The sequence below is a fragment of the Tursiops truncatus genome, chromosome 2 (genome assembly GCF_011762595.2).
Source record: "Tursiops truncatus isolate mTurTru1 chromosome 2, mTurTru1.mat.Y, whole genome shotgun sequence".
In the NCBI taxonomy this organism is placed as follows: Eukaryota; Metazoa; Chordata; class Mammalia; order Artiodactyla; family Delphinidae; genus Tursiops; species Tursiops truncatus.
In genome coordinates this window covers 27,103,365-27,122,014 of record NC_047035.1, presented here as the reverse complement: position 1 = coordinate 27,122,014, position 18,650 = coordinate 27,103,365, and the positions used below count along the sequence as shown (strand labels likewise).

At 35.3% G+C, this 18,650-nt stretch overlaps 1 protein-coding gene across 15 annotated transcripts in view; it reads left to right on the top strand.

Annotated features, from left to right (window-relative positions):
- TTLL5 (tubulin tyrosine ligase like 5) overlaps positions 1–18,650 on the top strand; it is a 305,050-nt gene that overhangs the window by 77,359 nt on the left and 209,041 nt on the right. For 13 of the 15 annotated variants that reach the window (XM_019920700.3, XM_019920731.3, XM_019920722.3 and 10 more), the window contains 3 exons: positions 323–364; positions 8,210–8,323; positions 8,599–8,690. In XM_019920700.3, the coding sequence (XP_019776259.2) occupies positions 323–364; positions 8,210–8,323; positions 8,599–8,690 (248 nt within the window). The remainder of the gene's footprint in view (positions 1–322; positions 365–8,209; positions 8,324–8,598; positions 8,691–18,650) is intronic. The other 2 variants (XM_073800210.1, XM_019920740.3) reach the window with 1 other exon arrangement.

Below are 18,650 nucleotides of genomic sequence, written 5' to 3'. Positions count from 1 at the left end.
TTACTTAAAGGCTAAAGAAGCTATAGATTACATGTACTGTGTGAGACCATTTTATCAGGTAGAATAGTTAACTTCAGGATCTTCAGTACGTGACAGTAGGATTGAGTTCTCAGTGGTGAGAAGGTGAAACTGGAATGGTTATACCGCAGGAGAATGCAGTGTGAACGATAATAAATGCTCTAATCTTTTAAGAGCAAAATATAGGGCTTTGGCTTTTGCTGTCTGCTTGAAGATTATTTTTGTCACCATAGGTGTAGGAGTTGGAAAATACAGGCATGTTAGGAAAAGATAAGGCTTTATTCCATTTTTCTGTCTTTTATAGCGTCCAGTATCTGCACAGTTTCAGTCCTCAAGCACCAAACAGGTAAGTTCTGGATCGTTTGGAGATTTCATTCAAAGTTTTATCTCCATTCCCCAAATGAAAAGCCATTTAGCTTCACTGTTTCACAGTACATATTTCATGCACCTGCTTTTTGAACAGTTTAATAATGTAAAATAGAATAAGTGAAAGTGAATGCACAGAGATCTTTTGGATGTAGTATATAAGAGTAGAGGTTGCAGGAATTTGTGAATCCTCTTTTTCTGATGGGGATTATGCTGTGGCAGAGGCAGTTGAATTTAAATGATGAACAGAGTTTAGAGGCATATCTATTGTTCTGACCAAAATATTCCAGGAAAGAAATACCATAGTGCACAAGTAACCTTTCATTTGTGCAGACATCTTTTGAAACATACCCTTGTCGGTAGCTTAATATTGGAAATGTTTTCACATTGGGTATTGGGCTGTGTTTGAGTTTTTTAACAGATGACTTTTCTTACATGTAGTAATTTGCAGTTTTATGAATCTTAGAAACTCTGCCATATTTGGTGTCTCAGATGCTACGTTTAAAATAAAGACAAAATATGTTATCTCAGTCTCTTAATGATCAGCATTTGTCCTCTTTCTATTCTTGTTAGCAGTATGTGAAATAAACTGTCACTTTCTTCTGCGCAGATTTTTTTTAACATCTTTTGAAGTGATAGGATTTGATGCTTTGATATGAGTGATGTAGATGTTCTCATTTATAAGTGTGTCACTTGCAATTATTAGTTCTTTAGTAAAAAGCCCCAGTATATTTATTTTGGCATTTGTAGATAGTGTTTCTGGTAAGCTGGAAGCTGGAATTATAACTTTCTTAGCTACTGTTTTTGATAAAGTGATTTACATGGTTTATACGAATCAAAGAAATGAAAAAAAGACTCACTGGCTGTGTTGTCTAGTATTTGGTAACTGATTAGTATGGTTTTGTAACACAAGTTTTGTTGTTTAGTTGGTAGAATCCAAAACTCTGTAATAGTGTTTCGTATTCAGCAGGTACCTAAGTGTGCAAGCTGCTCTCTGTGGCAAACAAAAACCAAGGCTGTTGACTTCAAAGAGCTTGCACTCTAAGTATCTCTTGACCTAACCTATTTAAGGAGAACATTAAAGTACTGTTTCGTAGCCTTCTGAATTTGACTCCAAAGAAGTGTCTTTGACGTGGAAATCTAATCTTAATGTCCCATTACTCATTTTAATTCTATTCCACCTAGCTCCATTGCTTGAATTGCCATAAGTTGCGAATAACCTGTGGACGAGCAAGGCCTCTCTTTAGTGGTTATTTATTTCAACACTGCTCACATGACACAAAGGCTTTCTGGCTTTATTCAGCCAACCTTAAACATATTGAATTCTTCGACTCTTACTGTCCTTTGCAATGTTCTACCTTGTCCCTATCTTTCTATTAATGAAGCACTCTCAAATCCACAGTAGTTTCATCAGAGCTAAGTGAGAAAAGAGAAGAAACTTTCTGCTCAGGCCATTTAGACCGTGTAAGCTTTTCTTTTTCTGGTGGTGTCAGATTGTGAAGTCACAGTTTTTTGCTTGTTGTCTGATGATTCTCTTTCTACATTTCTCCCTTCCCTTGAATACCTATGGTTCAACATTTTTCACGCCCCAGAAATTACATTTCAGTGTTCAAGCAGGTGATATGGTTTTGTGGGAAGAATGAGGACTTTGAAGTCAGATAGACCTGGGTTCAAATTTGAACTCTGCCAGTAACTGTCAGACCTTGGGCATGTTCCCTTACGTCTCAGGCTCACTTCCCACATCTGTCAAATGAGGATAGTAATACGTACATGGAGTTATGCTGAGAAAGGAATGATCAAAAGTAGGTAAAATATTGGGGATACTTTTGGACACATAGTTTACCCTCAGAAGATTTAGTCTCCTTCATACTTTTGAGTACTGTTTTTTGTTTTTTGTTTTGTTTTGTTTTGTTTGCGGTACGCGGGCCCCTCACTGTTGGGGCCTCTCCCGTTGCGGAGCACAGGCTCTGGATGCGCAGGCTTAGCGGCCACGGCTCACGGGCCCAGCCGCTCCGCGGCATGTGGGATCTTCCCGGACCGGGGCACGAACCCGTGTCCCCTGCAGCGGCAGGCGGACTCTCAACCACTGTGCCACCAGAGAAGCCCTTGAGTACTGTTTTGATTTCCCTTTTTGCATTGTCAGTATCTGGTGTTATTTTGATATTCATTTATCTATAGTCATGTCTTTTCACATTTACTGTCATCAACAAATGCAAATCAACCCAATTAAATAAATAATTAATTAATTATTCATCCTCCCAGACATCAATACAGATTCTAAATAATGCTTAATCAGTACCTGATCACTTCCCAACTTGATTCACTGCTTCTTATCTTATCCTACAGTTGCATCTTTTAACTGTGTTCAGCTTTTGTTGGTATATTTTATTTATTATATCATGATGCTAAGTCCTGATTGGAAATATAATTTAAAATAAAAACTATATGAAGTTTTCACAAATGCTTCTCTAAAATCCAAAGACATTAAATATATTTGCTCTATTCCCCCTTTTTGTTATTTTGTCCTAAATATCAAAATTATAAAGCATATTTTAAAATAAATAAGCAGTCTCTGTACTACTATTCTTTATGAGCCCATTAAACTCTAAATGTTTCTGGATTTTTTTCTTTTAATATTTGTTCCATTATTTTACTAGGGATTCAAGTTAGACTCACCAGGCGGTAATCGCCAGAAGCATACTTCTTAAATTTTTGAAGATTGGTGTCTCATTTTTTTTTTTTTTCCTAATCCTCTGGTACCTCCTTAGTTCTTCATGATTTTTCAAACATAATTGTAAGTGGTTTTGGTAAATTTTTTTGTTTTTAAAGCCAGTTCTGTTAATAGCAAGATGCATGTCTCTCAGACCTGCTGACTTACATTTAGTACAGATTTTCAGATGCTGCATATCTTTTTTTTACTGTAACACAAACCTACTTACTTGCTTTTTTTTTTTCCCCTAATTTCAAAGTCGTATACTTCCGGTTATCATTATATGTAAGCCTTCTCTATTAGCCATTTTTGGTCTGTTTCCACCCAGATTTATTCATATGTGGTTTTTTTGTTCATTTTCTTTTCTTTGATAGAACTGATTCATTTTGCTTTTTAAACTTGACTTTTTATTTTCTGAGTGGCAAGATGCATCACATATAAATTGAGCTATTGCTAGTCCATGTATTTTTAACACAGAATTCTAAACTTTGTAAAGTTGCATTGGGAGGCTTTTTATTCTTTGTATGTGTTCTCTGTCAAGCAGATTTTTTTTTGCCCCTCAATTTTGATATCTTTGAGGATACCTCACCGTTTTTTTTCATATTCTACCTCTTGTCCAGTTCTCCTTACTGGTACTTGCCAGCTTTCTTTAGGGTGAGAACCATTTTTCTGATTCAACACCTGTTTCTTACTGCTGTGAGTGGGGGCAGGTGATTCCCTGTCTCAATAATTTCACATTCTCAGCCAGTTCTTCCCTAGCAATGAAGGTTAGATGCATATTGGTTTCTTCTCTGGGTATATTTCTGAGTCCTACGTTGTACTAATTATAATTTAACAACTTTGATGCATGTTGCATGGTAGAATTTTTACTGAGACAGTTTAAAGTCTATCTGAGAACCCAGTAGTTTAAATCTTGTGTAACTAGCCAGGGGCAATGGTTCCCTTTAAGTTTAGAGGAGCTTTATTTCCTTAGTGTATTTAGTCAATCCATTGGAGTATGTGGATGTATTCTATCCACTACCCAGAGAACATAGCTGAGCTGATGTGCCCAAAGTCAAAACCACAGAATGGCTTGTATTTGAACTGCTTTGCTCTTGACAGTCCTGATGGCCTTTCAAATCATTCTGATTCCTTTTTTTCTTTTGCTTTGCTTTTAATTTCCAAGTATCTCCTTGGCACTCATAAGCATTTCTGGTTTTTTTCTTTTTTTTTTTTAATTATTATACCATCTTCTCCCCTTTTCCCTCTGCTTTTTCTCTCATCTGTGTCTATAATTCATTTGTTAAGAGTTCATTTCATTAATAAATATTGGTAGGTTTCAACCAGTGGTCTAGGATAGTAATGCTTTGTTGTTCCTGTATAAATACATTCCTGTATAAACCAGTACAGCAGATATTATGTAGATTTAAAAAATTCTCTCGTCTCAAATTTATTGAAAAGCTGAGATTGGCAAAATATTTTTGACTTTCTAGTCTGATTATTTTCCACTGGCTTCCCCAAAGACACAGGAAACCTGGGTGGATTTTAGAGAGGCATTTGAGATACCTAGACTTCGAGAGCTACAACTTTTCCTATTTTTCTCCCTCTCAGCCTTCTTAATAGTTGACATTGAAGTAAATAGGTGAAGAGATTAAAGGAGTTTCTAGCCACATTTTTTTTTTCTCTTTTGGAGTAGCATTGACCTTTTCTTTGCGCTCTGGTGGTATTTGTGGCAATAAAAGAATAAAACAGTCGGTTTATGGGAGTTAACAGCTGAAGCATTCATCTAACAAGCACCATTACCCCTTCCTTTTCTAACCTCCCAAAAGCCCCAGCCAGCAGCACCTGCTTAAACTCCTACCCACCCCACCCAAATAGCCCTCATGTAGGCACACAGTGGCTAGAGTTAGGACTGTGGACTGTGAGTAACAAAAGAGTGGTTGTGAATGTATGTAGGAGACAACTCTTTAAAAATGACTGGGAGAGTTTTGGAGAGCTAATTCATTGTTTGGGGGAGCAGGTTTAGATGAATAGAGGAAGATTGCAACATCATTATAATAGTCTCAATCTCTGGAAGCCAGGAATATCATGAAGCAGTTCCACAAAGATGAAAATTAGGTCCTAGAAAAGCAAAAAAAAAAAAAAAAAAAAAGTTAAAAAGATAAGAACAAAAAGTAAACAATAAATAAGCAAACAGAAAAAACCCCTAACAATGAAAAAACAGATAAGAGACTGAACCAACAAAAACAAAACAAAAGGACAAAAAAAAGGAAAATAATTTTTTAAAAATTGGATGTGCTCATTAGATGTTATTCAGTAGTGACTTGATCCATGTTCTTATAAATATGACCATTCCTTAAAACTATTCCTGTAGGTAATAACTATTTCTTAAAATATTTTTTCTTATTAACCTGGTAATACAGTTAATCAGCATCTTAAAATAACATTCTTTCTATTCTAAGATGCTTAATCTTTATTTTTATTACATCATTAAAATGAATGCTTACTTCATATTGTCTTCTTTCACAATTTCAGAGGACTTCAAGATATTCTTAAATAGTGTGAAGTGATAAGGCAGCTTGACTTTGGAGGATTTACTGCCAGTGGCTTTCTGATCAAAGCCATGCTGTCACATGTGAGGTAGATAAGTCTTTTTAGCAAACAATAAGTAGTGTGTGAAGATGACAGAAGTCCTCAAAACATCCATTTAATATTTTGGCTTTTCCAAGTTATATGCTAAATAAGAAGTCACACTTTAAAAAATTTTTTAAATGATTCTATTACTTATATTGATTCCCTTCTTAAATCTTAAACATTCTTCTTGATTTCCAACATGTGCTGTATAATGTATTTCCAGAGATCAGAAGGGAGTTAAATTTTTTCCCAAAATCCTCTGCAAAGTTTAATTCTAACCATGGTTGATCTATGTGTCAGCACATTATTCATTTACTTATTTGTTCAAAAAACATTTATTGATCTCCTACTCCATCCCAAGTACTGTTCTAGATGCTGAAGATACCACAGGAAAAGTTAAAGAGATAAAAGTTCCTACCTTCACTTGGTGCTTGTATCTGCTCATTTCGTGGTTTTTCTTCCATGGAGTTTCCTATCAGAAAATCTGTGTTTTATAACTCCATGCTAACTTTGAAGATTAGTATATATTGGTCTCCCTTGTGTCCAAAGGTAAAGCCATTCATGGTTGTTTATGTACAGGTGTGCATTAGTCTGCGTGGGCAGCCATAGCAAAATACCATAGACTGGGTGACTTAAACCACAGAAACTTATTTCTCACAGCTCTGGAGGCTGGGAAATCCAAGATCAAGGTGCTGGCAAGGTAGGTTTTGTTCTGAGGCCTCTTCTTTTGGCTTGTAGGTGGTCACCATCTTGCTGTGTGCTCACATGACCTCCTTGTGCTTGCTCAGGCAGAGAGAAAGAGAGAGAGAACAAGCTCTCTGGTGGCTCTTCTTTTTTTTTTTTTTAAATTAATTTATTTATTTTTGGCTGCGTTTGGTCTTCGTTGCTGCACGCAGTCTTTCTCTAGTTGTGGCGAGCGGGGGCTACTCTGTTGCAGTGCACAGTCTTCTCAGTGCAGTGGCTTCTCTTGTTGTGGAGCATGGGCTCTAGGCCAGTGGGCTTCAGTAGTTGCGGCATGTGGGCTCAGTAGTTGTGGCTCGCGGGTTCTAGAGCACAGGCTCAGTAATTGTGGCGCATGGGCTTAGTTGCTCCGCAGCATGTGGGATCTTCCCAGACCAGGGCTCGAACCTGCATCCCCTGCCTTGGCAGGCGGATTCTTAACCACTGCACCACCAGGGAAACCTGGTGGCTCTTCTTTAAAGGCTATTAATCCCATCAGACCAGGGCCTCACCCTCATGTCCTCATCTGACTCTTATTACTTCCCAAAAGCCCCATCTCCACATACTGTCACATTGTGGGGGTTAGGGCTTTCAACGTAGGAATTTTGGGGCAACACAAACATTTAGTCCATAACAATGAGTATTGCTGAAAATGTCAAAAGTTAGTTGTCAAAAAGCCTTTCCATGGACTGTGTATACAAAAAGAAAAATAAACAATGGTTCCTGATGGTAGGACTTCTTCTGTCTGGTCAGAGTTACTTCCAGGACTCTAGAGAGACAAATTATACCCCCATTTCTTGGATTATTCCTTATTCTTTGTAGTTGGCAGATTTATTTGCCTTATTTTTTCAGTCATCTTTTTCAATAATAGTGTGTCTTCATGCTTCATACTATTTGATTTCCTTTGTTACCTTTGTATTTCTCTGCTCTCATAACATCAAAATCTCTTAAAAGTTTTGTTCTCCAACAGCCTTCCTGATCATCATTCAGAAGCTGAAGTAGCCAGATCATCTTTGGGGATCCATAAGGAACATGACCCACTTGGCTGCCTCCTTGGAGTACCCAAGGCAGTCATCCTAGATCCAGTGTCTTGTAGTCTAGCAACTACAGTGTTTCTCAAGTTGTAGCCTTTTGCTCACAGCTCTCTTCTGTGTCACTGATAACTTTCATCCTAATATTTCCCCCTCAAGTTCTAAAACATCCCACTGTCCAACTTTTTCATCTGTGACATAATAGATTGCTCCTGTTTCTCGGTCTTTTTTTTTTTTAATTTTATTTATTTATTTATTTTTATTTTTTTGGCTGCGTCGGGTCTTCATTGTGTGTTTTTCTGTTTTATGTCTTACTTTTCCTAACTTTACTTCCCCAGTGCTGAAAAGAATATAGTTACTTACTGAAATAAATACATATTTAATCTTATGTTGAGGTTATTTTCAGATTTTTTTCCCATATCTTTCAAACTATTAAATGTATTCTAAAACCAAGATTAGGAATAAGTTACTAGCTTACAAAGCCACGTGGACATCTTTCTTTCTTTTTTTAATTTGTATCTCTCTTAACCCATAGTGTTTTCCTACTATTCTATTTTCTCTTCTTTTCTTTGAGTTTACTGGCTTTCATCTATTTCCCAGGGTTTCAGGCTAAGAGATCAATTACAGAAAATGGGCTTTGGATTTGAGCTTATACATGTTATGAAACATAATGGTGTTGAGGGACTGACTAGAGGGAAATGAAGAAAGGTGATGAAAAGATATTTTTGTTTTTCTTTTTTCTTCTCCTTAGCGTTGCCGTCCACTCTCTGCCAGTGACGCGGAAATGAAAAACCTTGTGGGCTCAGCGCGGGAGAAGGTGCCGGCGAAGTTAGGTGGTTCTGTGCTTGGTCTGTCAATGGAGGAGGTAAAGATAACTCTATTTCAGGCCTTTACGGGTTAACATAGGCTTCAGTGAAAATTAGTGAGTGATTCGTAATATTCATGACCAACTCATATCTTATACTGAACATGGGAGAAATAGCTTCTCAAAAAAACAGCATCTTAAATGGAATTAATTTCTTCCTTCATGCTTCTTTTGTATTCTCGGTTCATAACTCTCTTCCTCTGTCCTATTACCACATGGATTACAGTTTTTAAAATAGGTACTCATTTTATTTTATTTTCTCTTCCTCCGTGTAGATCAAAGTTTTACGGAGGGTGAAGGAAGAGAATGATCGGAGAGGTGGATTTATTCGCATATTCCCTACATCAGAGACATGGGAAATATATGGGTGAGGTGACTACCTTTTTTTTAAATCTGTACTTCAGGTCAAGAGAATTGGATTAATTGTGACACAGTATCATCACTGCTCTCCACATGGTGCCTTTCTTACATTTTTTTGTTTATTTATTTATGACAGTATGAATATTACCCAACCCTGCATTATTCCTCCCTTTTTTCTAGTTCCCTTCCTTCTTCCTAACTGCCCCCTAACCCAGGGTTAGACACTGTCCTAAATTTTGTGATTATCACTACCTTGATTTGAAAAAAAAAAAATTGGTTTATCATCTATATGTGTGCTTAAACAATAAATTACTTACTTTTAATCATCTTTGAGATCAAGTTTACATGCAGCAGCATCCATTTTAAGTTTGATGATGAATTTTGACAAATACAGACATCAGTTTAATCACCACAATTAAGATATAGAACATTCCATTACCTCCAGATGTCCTCTCATGCCCCTTCACTGTGAGTCCCCCCATTACTGTGAGCCTCAAACATCTACTGACTTGCTTTATATCACTATAGTTTTTCTAGAATTTTATATAATAGAATCATACATTATATATTTTTTGATGTCTGGATTCTTTTGTTTGGCATAATGTTTTTGAGAATTATCCGTGTTGTTGTGTGAAACAGTAGTAGTTCATTCCTGACTATTGTTATGTACTATTTCATTGTATGAATATAGCACCATTTGTTTATCCATTCACCTGTGTGGAATATTTGGATTGTGTCCAGTTTGGGGCTGTTCTGACGAAAGCTGCTATTATGAACATTTATGTACAAGTCTCTGTGTGGATATATGATTTTATTTTTCTTGGATAAATACCTAGGGGTGGAATAGGTGGGTCGTATGAAAAGAGATAAGAGATAGAACCATTTTACATTTTGCCAATGATGAATGAGAGTTCCATTTGCCTTTCCATCCTTGCCAACACTTGGTGTTGTCAGGCTTTTTAATTTTAGACATTCTAGTGTGTGTGTAGTGTTTCTCTGTAGTTTTAATTTACTGTTCTCTGATTAATAATGATATTGAGCATTCATGTGCTATGGGCCATTTATGTATCTTCTTTTTTCCATTTTAAATTTTAAGATTTTTATCTTTTTATTATTGTGTTATAAAAGGCTCTTGATACAAGTCCTTTCCCAGATATTTACATTATAAATATTTTCTCAAAGTCTGTGGCTAGCTTTTTCTTTTTTATAACAGTGGCTTTCAAAGAACAGAAGTTTTAAATTTCAATGAAGTCCAATTGGCCAATATTTTTTTAAGGTTTATGCATTTCGTGTTTTCTAAGAAAACTTAGAAAAGAAATCTTTACCAATGCCAACTTCACAAAGCTTTTTCTCTTTTGTTTTCTTCTAGAAGTTTTGTAATTTTGGCTTTTATATTTAGGTCTATGATATGTATTGATTTAATTTTTATGTATGGTGTGAGGTAAGGGTTGACTTCCATTTCCTTCCATATGGATGTCCATTTGCTCCAGCACCACTTTTTGAAATTATGTTATTGAATTTAACTTGGCGTCTTTATTGAAAGTTAACTGAAATATATATGTATGTATATTTCTAGACTTTATTCAGTTTCACTGATCTACATGTTTGTCTTAATATCTGTAGCTTTATACTAAGTCTTGAAATTAGGTAGTGTTGTAAGTCTTCCAACTTTGTTCTTTTTCAGAAGTATTTTGACTATTTTGTGTCCTTTGTATTTCCAAAGAAATTTTAAAATTTCTTTGTCAGTTTCTACACAAAAGTCTGCTGACTTTGGATGGGCATTGCATTGAACATATAGATTAATTTTGGGTGAGTGGATATTTCAGTAACGTTGAATTTTCCAATCCATGAGCATGATATATCTCTCCATTTATTTAGGTCTTCTTTGATTTCTCTTAGCAATATTTTATAGTAGTTTCCAGTGTAAAGATCTTGAACACGTTAAACTTATCACTTAGTATTTCATGCTTTTGGATGATATTGTAAATGTTATTTTTAACAGCTTTATTGAGTGATAATTGACATACAATAAGTTGCATGCATTCAAATTGTACAATTTGATAAATTTTCACATATGTATATATCTATGAAACTACCACCACAATCAACACAATGAACATATGCATCACTACCAAAAGTTTCTTTGTTCTCCTCTGTAATTCCTCTCTCCTGCCCCTCCTTTTCCCTTCCCTGCCTATTCCTGTCCCCAGGCAGCTACTGATCTGCTTTCTGTCAATAAAGAGGAATTTGCATTTCCTAGAATTTCATAAATAGAATTCTGTTGGTTGTTCTCTTATTTGCTTTTCTTTTTTACCTGGCAAGATTATTTTTTGATTCGTACATGTTACAGTATGTATCAATGGTTTAATTTCTTTTTATTGTCAAGTAGTATTCTGTTATAGGCATATATCAGAATTTGTCTATCCTTTCATCTGTCGATCAATATTTAGGTTGTTCCCAGTTTTTTGTTATTGTAAACAAAGACTCTATGAACATCTATATAGAAATTTTTGTCAGAACATGTGCTTTCATTTCTCTTGGGAAAATACTTACTTGTGGAATGACTGGATCATATCATTGTATATGTGTAACTTTTTAAGAAACTGCCATATGGTTTACCATTTTACATTCCTGTCATAAATGTATGAGAGTTCCAGTTCCTCCATATCCTCACGAACAGTTGGTATGGTCAGTTTAATTTTAGCTCCTCTAGGAGATGTGTAGTGATATCTCATTATGGTTTAATTTGCATTTTCCTAATGATTAATGATGTTGAGCATGTCTTCATGTGCTTGTTTGCTGTTCGGTGAGCAAATATTTTGCCCATTTTTTAAATGAGATTATTTGTTTTCTTATAATTAGTTTGTGAGAGTTCTTTATATTTTCTGGATATAATTCTTTTATCAGATGTGGGCTTTGCAAAGATTTTGTCCCCCAGTATGTTACTTGTCTTTTCATCCTTTAAACAGTGTCTTTTGAAGAGGAGAAATTTTTAATTTTGATTAAGTCCAATTTGTCCTTTTTTTCTTTTAATTACTGTGCTTTAGTATCTAAGAAATCTTTGCCTGTCCCAAGTTTTCTTCTATTTTTTTAATAGAAATGTTGTAGTTTTAAGTTTTACATTTAAGTCTGATCCATTTTGAATTAATTTTTGTATATGGTATAAGATATGGATCACAGTTCTTTTTTTTTCCAGATGGATATCCAGTAGTTTTAGCATCATTTTTTGAAAAGACTACCCTCTCTCCATTGAGTTGTCTTTCACTTTTGTGGAAAACTGTGTGGGTCTATTTCTTTATTTTTTATTCTTTCCCATTGATCTTTTTGTTTTTGTGCCAATACAGTGCCACACTGTCTTGATTACTGTAGCTTTATAAAAAATCTTGTTCTAACTTTGTTCTTTTTCCAGGTTGTTTTGGCTATTCTAGGTCATTTGCCTTTCCATTTGGATTTTAGAATTAGTTTGTCAGTTTCTACAAAAAAGCCTGCTTGGGATTTTCATTGGGATTGTATTGACTCTCTAGATCAGTTTGAAGAGAATTGACATCTTAACAATAATGAGTCTTCCAACTCATGAACAAGGTATATCTGTCCATTTATTCAGGTCATCTTTAATTTCTCTCAGCAGTGTTTTGTAGTGTTCAATGTACAGGTCTTTTACATTTTTTTTGTCAGATTTCTTCCTAAGTATTTAATATGTTTTGATGCTATTGTAAATGATTTTTTAAAATATTTATTTATTTATTTGGTTGCACCAGGTCTTAGTTGTGGCACGCATGTGGGATCTAGTTCCCCAGCTAGGGATCGACCCCAGGCCCCCTGCATTGGGAGTATGGAGTCTTAACCACTGTGCCACCAGGGAAGTCCCTGTAAATGATTTTGTTTTGTTAATTTCAGTTTCTGATTGTTTGCTGCTAGTACATAGAAGTACAAATGATTTTTCCATATTGATTATGTTCCTATAATCTTGCTAAACTCACTTATCAGTTATTGAAAGTTTTTGGAGATTCCATTGGATCTTCTACCTAGTTGAAAATGTCTGTGAATAAAGACAGTTTTCCTTCTTCATCTCCAATCTGGATGTGTTTTATTTCTTTACTCTTGTGTGATTACACTGGCAAGAACCTCCGGCACAGTGTTGAATAGGACCAGTGAGAGCAGACATCCCAGTCTGGCTCCTGCCTAGGGTAAGCAATTAGTCTTTTGTCATTAAGTATGATGTTAGTTTTAGGTTTTTCATAGATGCCCTTTATCAGATTGAGGGAGTTCCCTTTTATTTCTCTTTTGCTAAGAGTTTTGATCAGAAATTGTTGTTGGATTTTGTCAGTTGCTTTTCTGCATCACTCGACATAATCATATAGTTTTTCTTTTTTGGTTTGTTAATATAGTGAATTACATTGATTTTTGAACGTTAAACCCAACATTTCATTCCTGAAATAAACTCTACTTGGTCATGATACGGTATCTTTTTTATATATTGTTGAATTTGATTTACTGAAATTGTATTTGGATTTTTACATCTATGTTCATAAGAGATACTGATCTGTAGTTTTCTTATAACGTCTGTGGTTTTAGTATGAGGATAAGATATATAAGATATTTCAGTCTTTGGTTTCTGGCCTCACAGAATGAGTTGGAAAGTGTTCTCACATCTTCAATTTTCTGGAAGAATTTATGGAGAATTGGTATTATTTATTTCTTGAATGTTTGATAAAATTCACTAGTGGAGCTGTCTGGACCAGGAGTTCAGTTTCAATTTTTTTAACAGACATAGGACTGTTCAGGTTATCTATTTCTACTTGAATGAGCTTTGGTAGTTGGTGTCTTTTAAGGCATCTGTCCATTTCATATATGTTGTATTTATAAGCATAAAATTGTTCATAATATTCACTTATCCTTTTAATATCTATAGAATCTGCAGTGATGTTACTTTTCTCATTTCTGATATTGGTAATTTGATTCTTCTTTTTATCCTATTCAGTCTGGCTAGAGGTTTATCAATTTTATTGATCTTCTAAGACACCCAGTTTTTAGTTTCATTGTTTTCTTTTCTATTTCTGGTACATTGACTTCCCCTCTAATATTTATTATTTCCTTTTTTTAACTTACTGTGGGCTTCATTTGCTCTATATTTTTCCCCTAGTTTCTTTAGGTAGAAGCTGATGTCATTGATTTGAGACCTTTCTTCTTTTCTATATGTGTTTTAAGAGCTATAAATTTCCTACTAAGTACTGTTTTTGCAGCTTCCCATACATTTTGATTGTTGTATTTTCGTTTTTATTCTGTCTTTGGCCTGTGGGTTATTTATAAGTGTGTCATTTAGTTTTAAAATATTTGGGAGTTTTTCTAGAGGTTTTTCTTTCAGTGATTTCCAATTTACTTCTGTTGTACTGAGAACATACTTCGTGTAAGTTGAATATTTTAAAATTTACTGAAACTTGTTTTATGGTTCAGAATTTGATTGGTCCTGGTACAATGTAACATGTACATTGAAATATATATATCCTGCTATTGTTGGCTGATGTGTTCTATAAATGTCCATTAGGTCAAGGGATTCGACAGTTTTGTTCAGATATTCTCTATTTTTAGTAATTTTATAATTATCAAGAGTCTGGTGTTGAAATCGCCCATTGTAGTTGTGACCTTGTCAGTTTCTCCTTTTGGTTCTGTCAGTTTTGCTTTTTATGGATTTTGGAACTCTGTTATTAGGTACATCTGCATTAGATTTGTTATGTCTTCTTCATAAATTGACTTCTTTATTGCTATGAAATGTCCCTGTTTATCCTGGATAATGTTCTTTGTCCAGAAGTCTATTTATCTGCTATAATATACCCACTCTAGCTTCCTTTGGTTTTTTTTTTTTTAAGTTTAAGGTGTATAGTATAATGATTTGACTTACATCATGAAATGATTATCACAATAAGTTTAGTGAACATCCATCAGTTCATAGAGATACAAAGTTAAATAAATAGAAAAAAGCTAAAAGAAAAACTAAAGAACTCTTAACTTTCATATATAACATATAGAAATGTTGCTTCTGTTTATCATGTTGTACATTACATCCCTGGTACTTATTTATAACTGGAAGCTTGTATCTTTTGACTGACTTCATCCAGTTCCTTCTCCCCTCACCCCTATCCACTCCAGCTTTCTTATGGCTAGTGTTTCCATGCTGTATCTTTTTTCATTGTTTTACTTTTAATCTATCTTGTGTCTTTATAGTTAAAGTAGATTTCTGTCAAAGAAGGAGGTCCTGCCATCTGTGGCAACATGGATGAACCTGCAGGGATAATGCTAAGTGCAATAAACCAGACAGAGAAAAACAAATATTGTATGATTTCACTCATATGTGGAATCTTTTTTAAAAAAGAAAGTAGGGCTTCCCTGGTGGCGCAGTGGTTGAGAGTCCGCCTGCCGGTGCAGGGGACGCGGGTTCGTGCCCCGGTCCGGGAAGATCCCACATGCCATGGAGCGGCTGGGCCCGTGAGCCATGGCTGCTGAGCCTGCGTGTCCGGAGCCTGTGCTCCGCAACGGGAGAAGCCACAAGAGTGGGAGGCCCGCATACCGCAAAAAAAATAAAGAAAGAAAGAAAGTAGAACTCATAGAAACAAAGAGTAGAATGGTGGTTGCCATGGGCTGGGGCAGGGGAAATGGGAGCTATGGGTCACAGGGTACAAACTTTCAGTTTTAAGATGAATAAATTATGGGGATTTAATGTACGGCATGGTGATATGGTTGAGTTTAGATATGCCAAATTACTATTTGTTTTCCATTTGTCTAATGTGTCCTTTGTTCCCTTTTTATTTTCCCCTGCCGGCTTTGGATTAACTCATTTCTCTTGCCTCTTTGGTTTGCTTTTTTTAAAGTGTGGTTGCTCTAGGGTGACAATATGCATCTTTTACTTACCACAGTGCACCTTAAAATAATTTTATACTATTTCAGGTATAATTTAGAAATTTTACAACCAGTATAATTCGATTTCCCCCTCCTGTCCTTTGGGCTATTATTGTCCTGCATTTTATTTCTATATGTTATAAATCCCATAGTACATTGGTTATTTTTGTGTTGAACAGCTTAGGGAAATTTAAGTATGAGGAAAAGTCTCATAATTACACATTTACTACAATTTCCTCTCTTCTTCCTTCTTTTATGTTGATCAGTTTTTTATCTGGCCTCATTTTCTTCCATCTGGAAAACTTCTTTTAGGATTTATTGTAGTACAATCAATTCTCTCAACTGTTGCTTGTCTGAAAAACTCTTTCTTATATCAATACTTTCAATTTTTGAAAGATTTTTTTCAGTGGTTGTAGAGTTCTGGGTTGGCACTTTTCTCCCGACACTTTAAAAGTGTTTTGTTATATTTTGACTTGCATTTTCCTCATGAGAAGTGTGCAGTAATTCTGTGTTCTTCTGTGCATAATGTGTCTCTTTTTCTCTGCCTGCTTTTTAAAATTTTTTTAACATCTTTATTACAGTTGCTTTACATTGTTATGTTAGTTTCTGCTGTATAACAAAGTGAATCAGCTATACATATATCCCCACATCTCCTCCCTCTTGTGTCTCCCTCCCACCCTCCCTATCCCACCCCTCTAGGTGGTCACAAAGCACTGATCTGATCTCCCTGTGCTATGCAGCTGCTTCCCACTAGCTATCTGTTTTACATTTGGTAGTATATATATGTCAGTGCCACTCTCTCAGTTCTTTCCAGCTTATCCTTCCTTCTCCCTGTGTCCTCAAGTGAATTCTCTACATCTGCATCTTTATTCCTGTCCTGCCCCTAGGTTCTTCAGAACGACTTTTTTTTTTTTTTTTTAGATTCCATATATACAGTATTATACCGTATATACAGTTAGTATACAGTATTTGTTTTTCTCTTTCTGACTTACTTCACTCTGTATGACAGACTCTAGGTCCATCCACCTCACTACAAATAACTCAATTTTGTTTCTTTTTATGTATCAGCCTGCTTTTAAGATTATTTCTTTATGACTGATTTTCAATAGTGTGATTATGAGGTATGCCTTGGTATCACTTTCTTCTTGTTTCTTCTACTTGGGATTTGTTGAGCTTCTTGGTCTGTGGGCTTATAGTTTTCATCAAATTTGGAAAACTTTTGGCCATTATTTCTTCAAATTTTTTTTCCATTTCCCTCCTCTCCTTTTGGTACTCTGGTTACATGTTAAATTGGTTGATGTTGTACTATAAGTCTGGCTCTGTTCATTTTTTTATACTTTTTCTTTCTTCGTTTTGGATGGGTTTCTGTTTCTCTGTGTTTGTCAGTTTAGTCATCTTTTTGTCTGCAGTGTTAAATCTATTAATTCTATCCAGTTAAATGTTCATGTCAGATATTTTACTTTTCATCTTTACAACTCCCATCTATTTCTCTTTATATCCTCTTTTTCTCTTTTTTTACAATTATTTTCAGGATTTCCTTTAGATTCTTGTGCATATATTGTGTTTATAGTAGCTGTTTTAAAATCTGGTTCTATTATCTCTATTGTTTCTAAGTCTGTTTCTATTGACTGATTTTCCTCTTGTTAATGAGTTATATTTTTCCTGTTTCTTCACATGTACAGTGATTTTTTTTAATTAGATGTTTTAATTGGACATTGTAAATGTTGTATTGTTGTGTTCGGATTTTATTGCTTCTGTAAAGCCCATCGAAAGTTTTTTTTGTGGCCATACACTTAAGTTACTTGTAGATCAGCTCAATCTTTTTCAGCCTCATTTAAAAGCATTTGTATGGTTTGTTTAGAATAGCTTTTTGTTTAGGTGTAGGATAGTTCCACTACTGAAGACTCTTTTGGGGTGTCTATTAAATGACCCCCATATTCAATGAGATCTCTCCATTCTGGCTGGTGGGAACTCAATCAATTGGCAGCCCTGTGTGAACTCTGGAAAGTATTCAGCTTACACTTTCTCCTTAATGTTCTTTATCCTGACAGTTGCTCCTTGCACAGCCTTGTGGACTTTCACCCTATGCCTGAGTAGATCTGTATTCACCCAAAGACTCAAAGGGTCCCTTGTGATGACTTTTTTGATTTCCTCTTATGCGTAGCTTCTTCCTCTCCAGGACATAGCTTTGAAAATTTTAGCACTTCCTAGAACTTTGATCTCTGTCTTCTCAACACAGAGACTCTTGGGTTCTACTTGAATTCCTTCTTTTTCTGCACTGTCTGGAATTGCATCTAGGTGGGAAGGTGGAGCAATCAGAGGGCTCCCTTTATTTATTTCCCCCTTTCAGTTATCACAGTCCTGCACTGCCAGTTGTTTCATGTCTGGAAACAGTTGTTTCATGTATTTTGTGCACTTTTCTAGCTGTTTATGGTGAAAGGGCAGGTCCTATAGCAGTTATCATATCATATGTAGAAACAGAATTCTGTTGATAAGTTTGTATTGCTTTTGAACTTCTTCTAAAAAAACAGTATGTATTCTTCCTTTTTCATTCAGTATTATATTACTAAGGTTCATTTTGTTACATGTAGCTAGAATTCATTCTTTTTCAGTTTATTTTATTCTTCTGTGTGTTTATACTGCTGTTAAATTTCCCATTCTCTTGTTGATGGTATTCGACTTCTTTCTGGTCTTCTGCTGTTAAAGACTGCTGTGCTCTGAATATGCTTATATGTGTCTCCTAGGTGTATATCTAGGGCTGGAATATATCTAGGGCCCTAAGATATGTGAATGTTCAACTTTAAAATATAATGCTAAAAAAAAAAGTAATGCTAAATTGTTTTCCAAAGTGACTATATAAATTTATACTCCTGTTAGCAGTGCCTAGGATATCCCGTTGATCAATATCTTCTCTAACACGTGGTACTGTCAACTTCTTAATTTTTGTCAAAATACTGAGTGTAATATGATATCTTATTTTGGTCTTGATTTGCATTTCTCTGATTACTAGTAAGATTGTACTTCATTATGGGGAACACATTTTTCTTCCTCTGGTGACTGGCTTCTGGTTGGG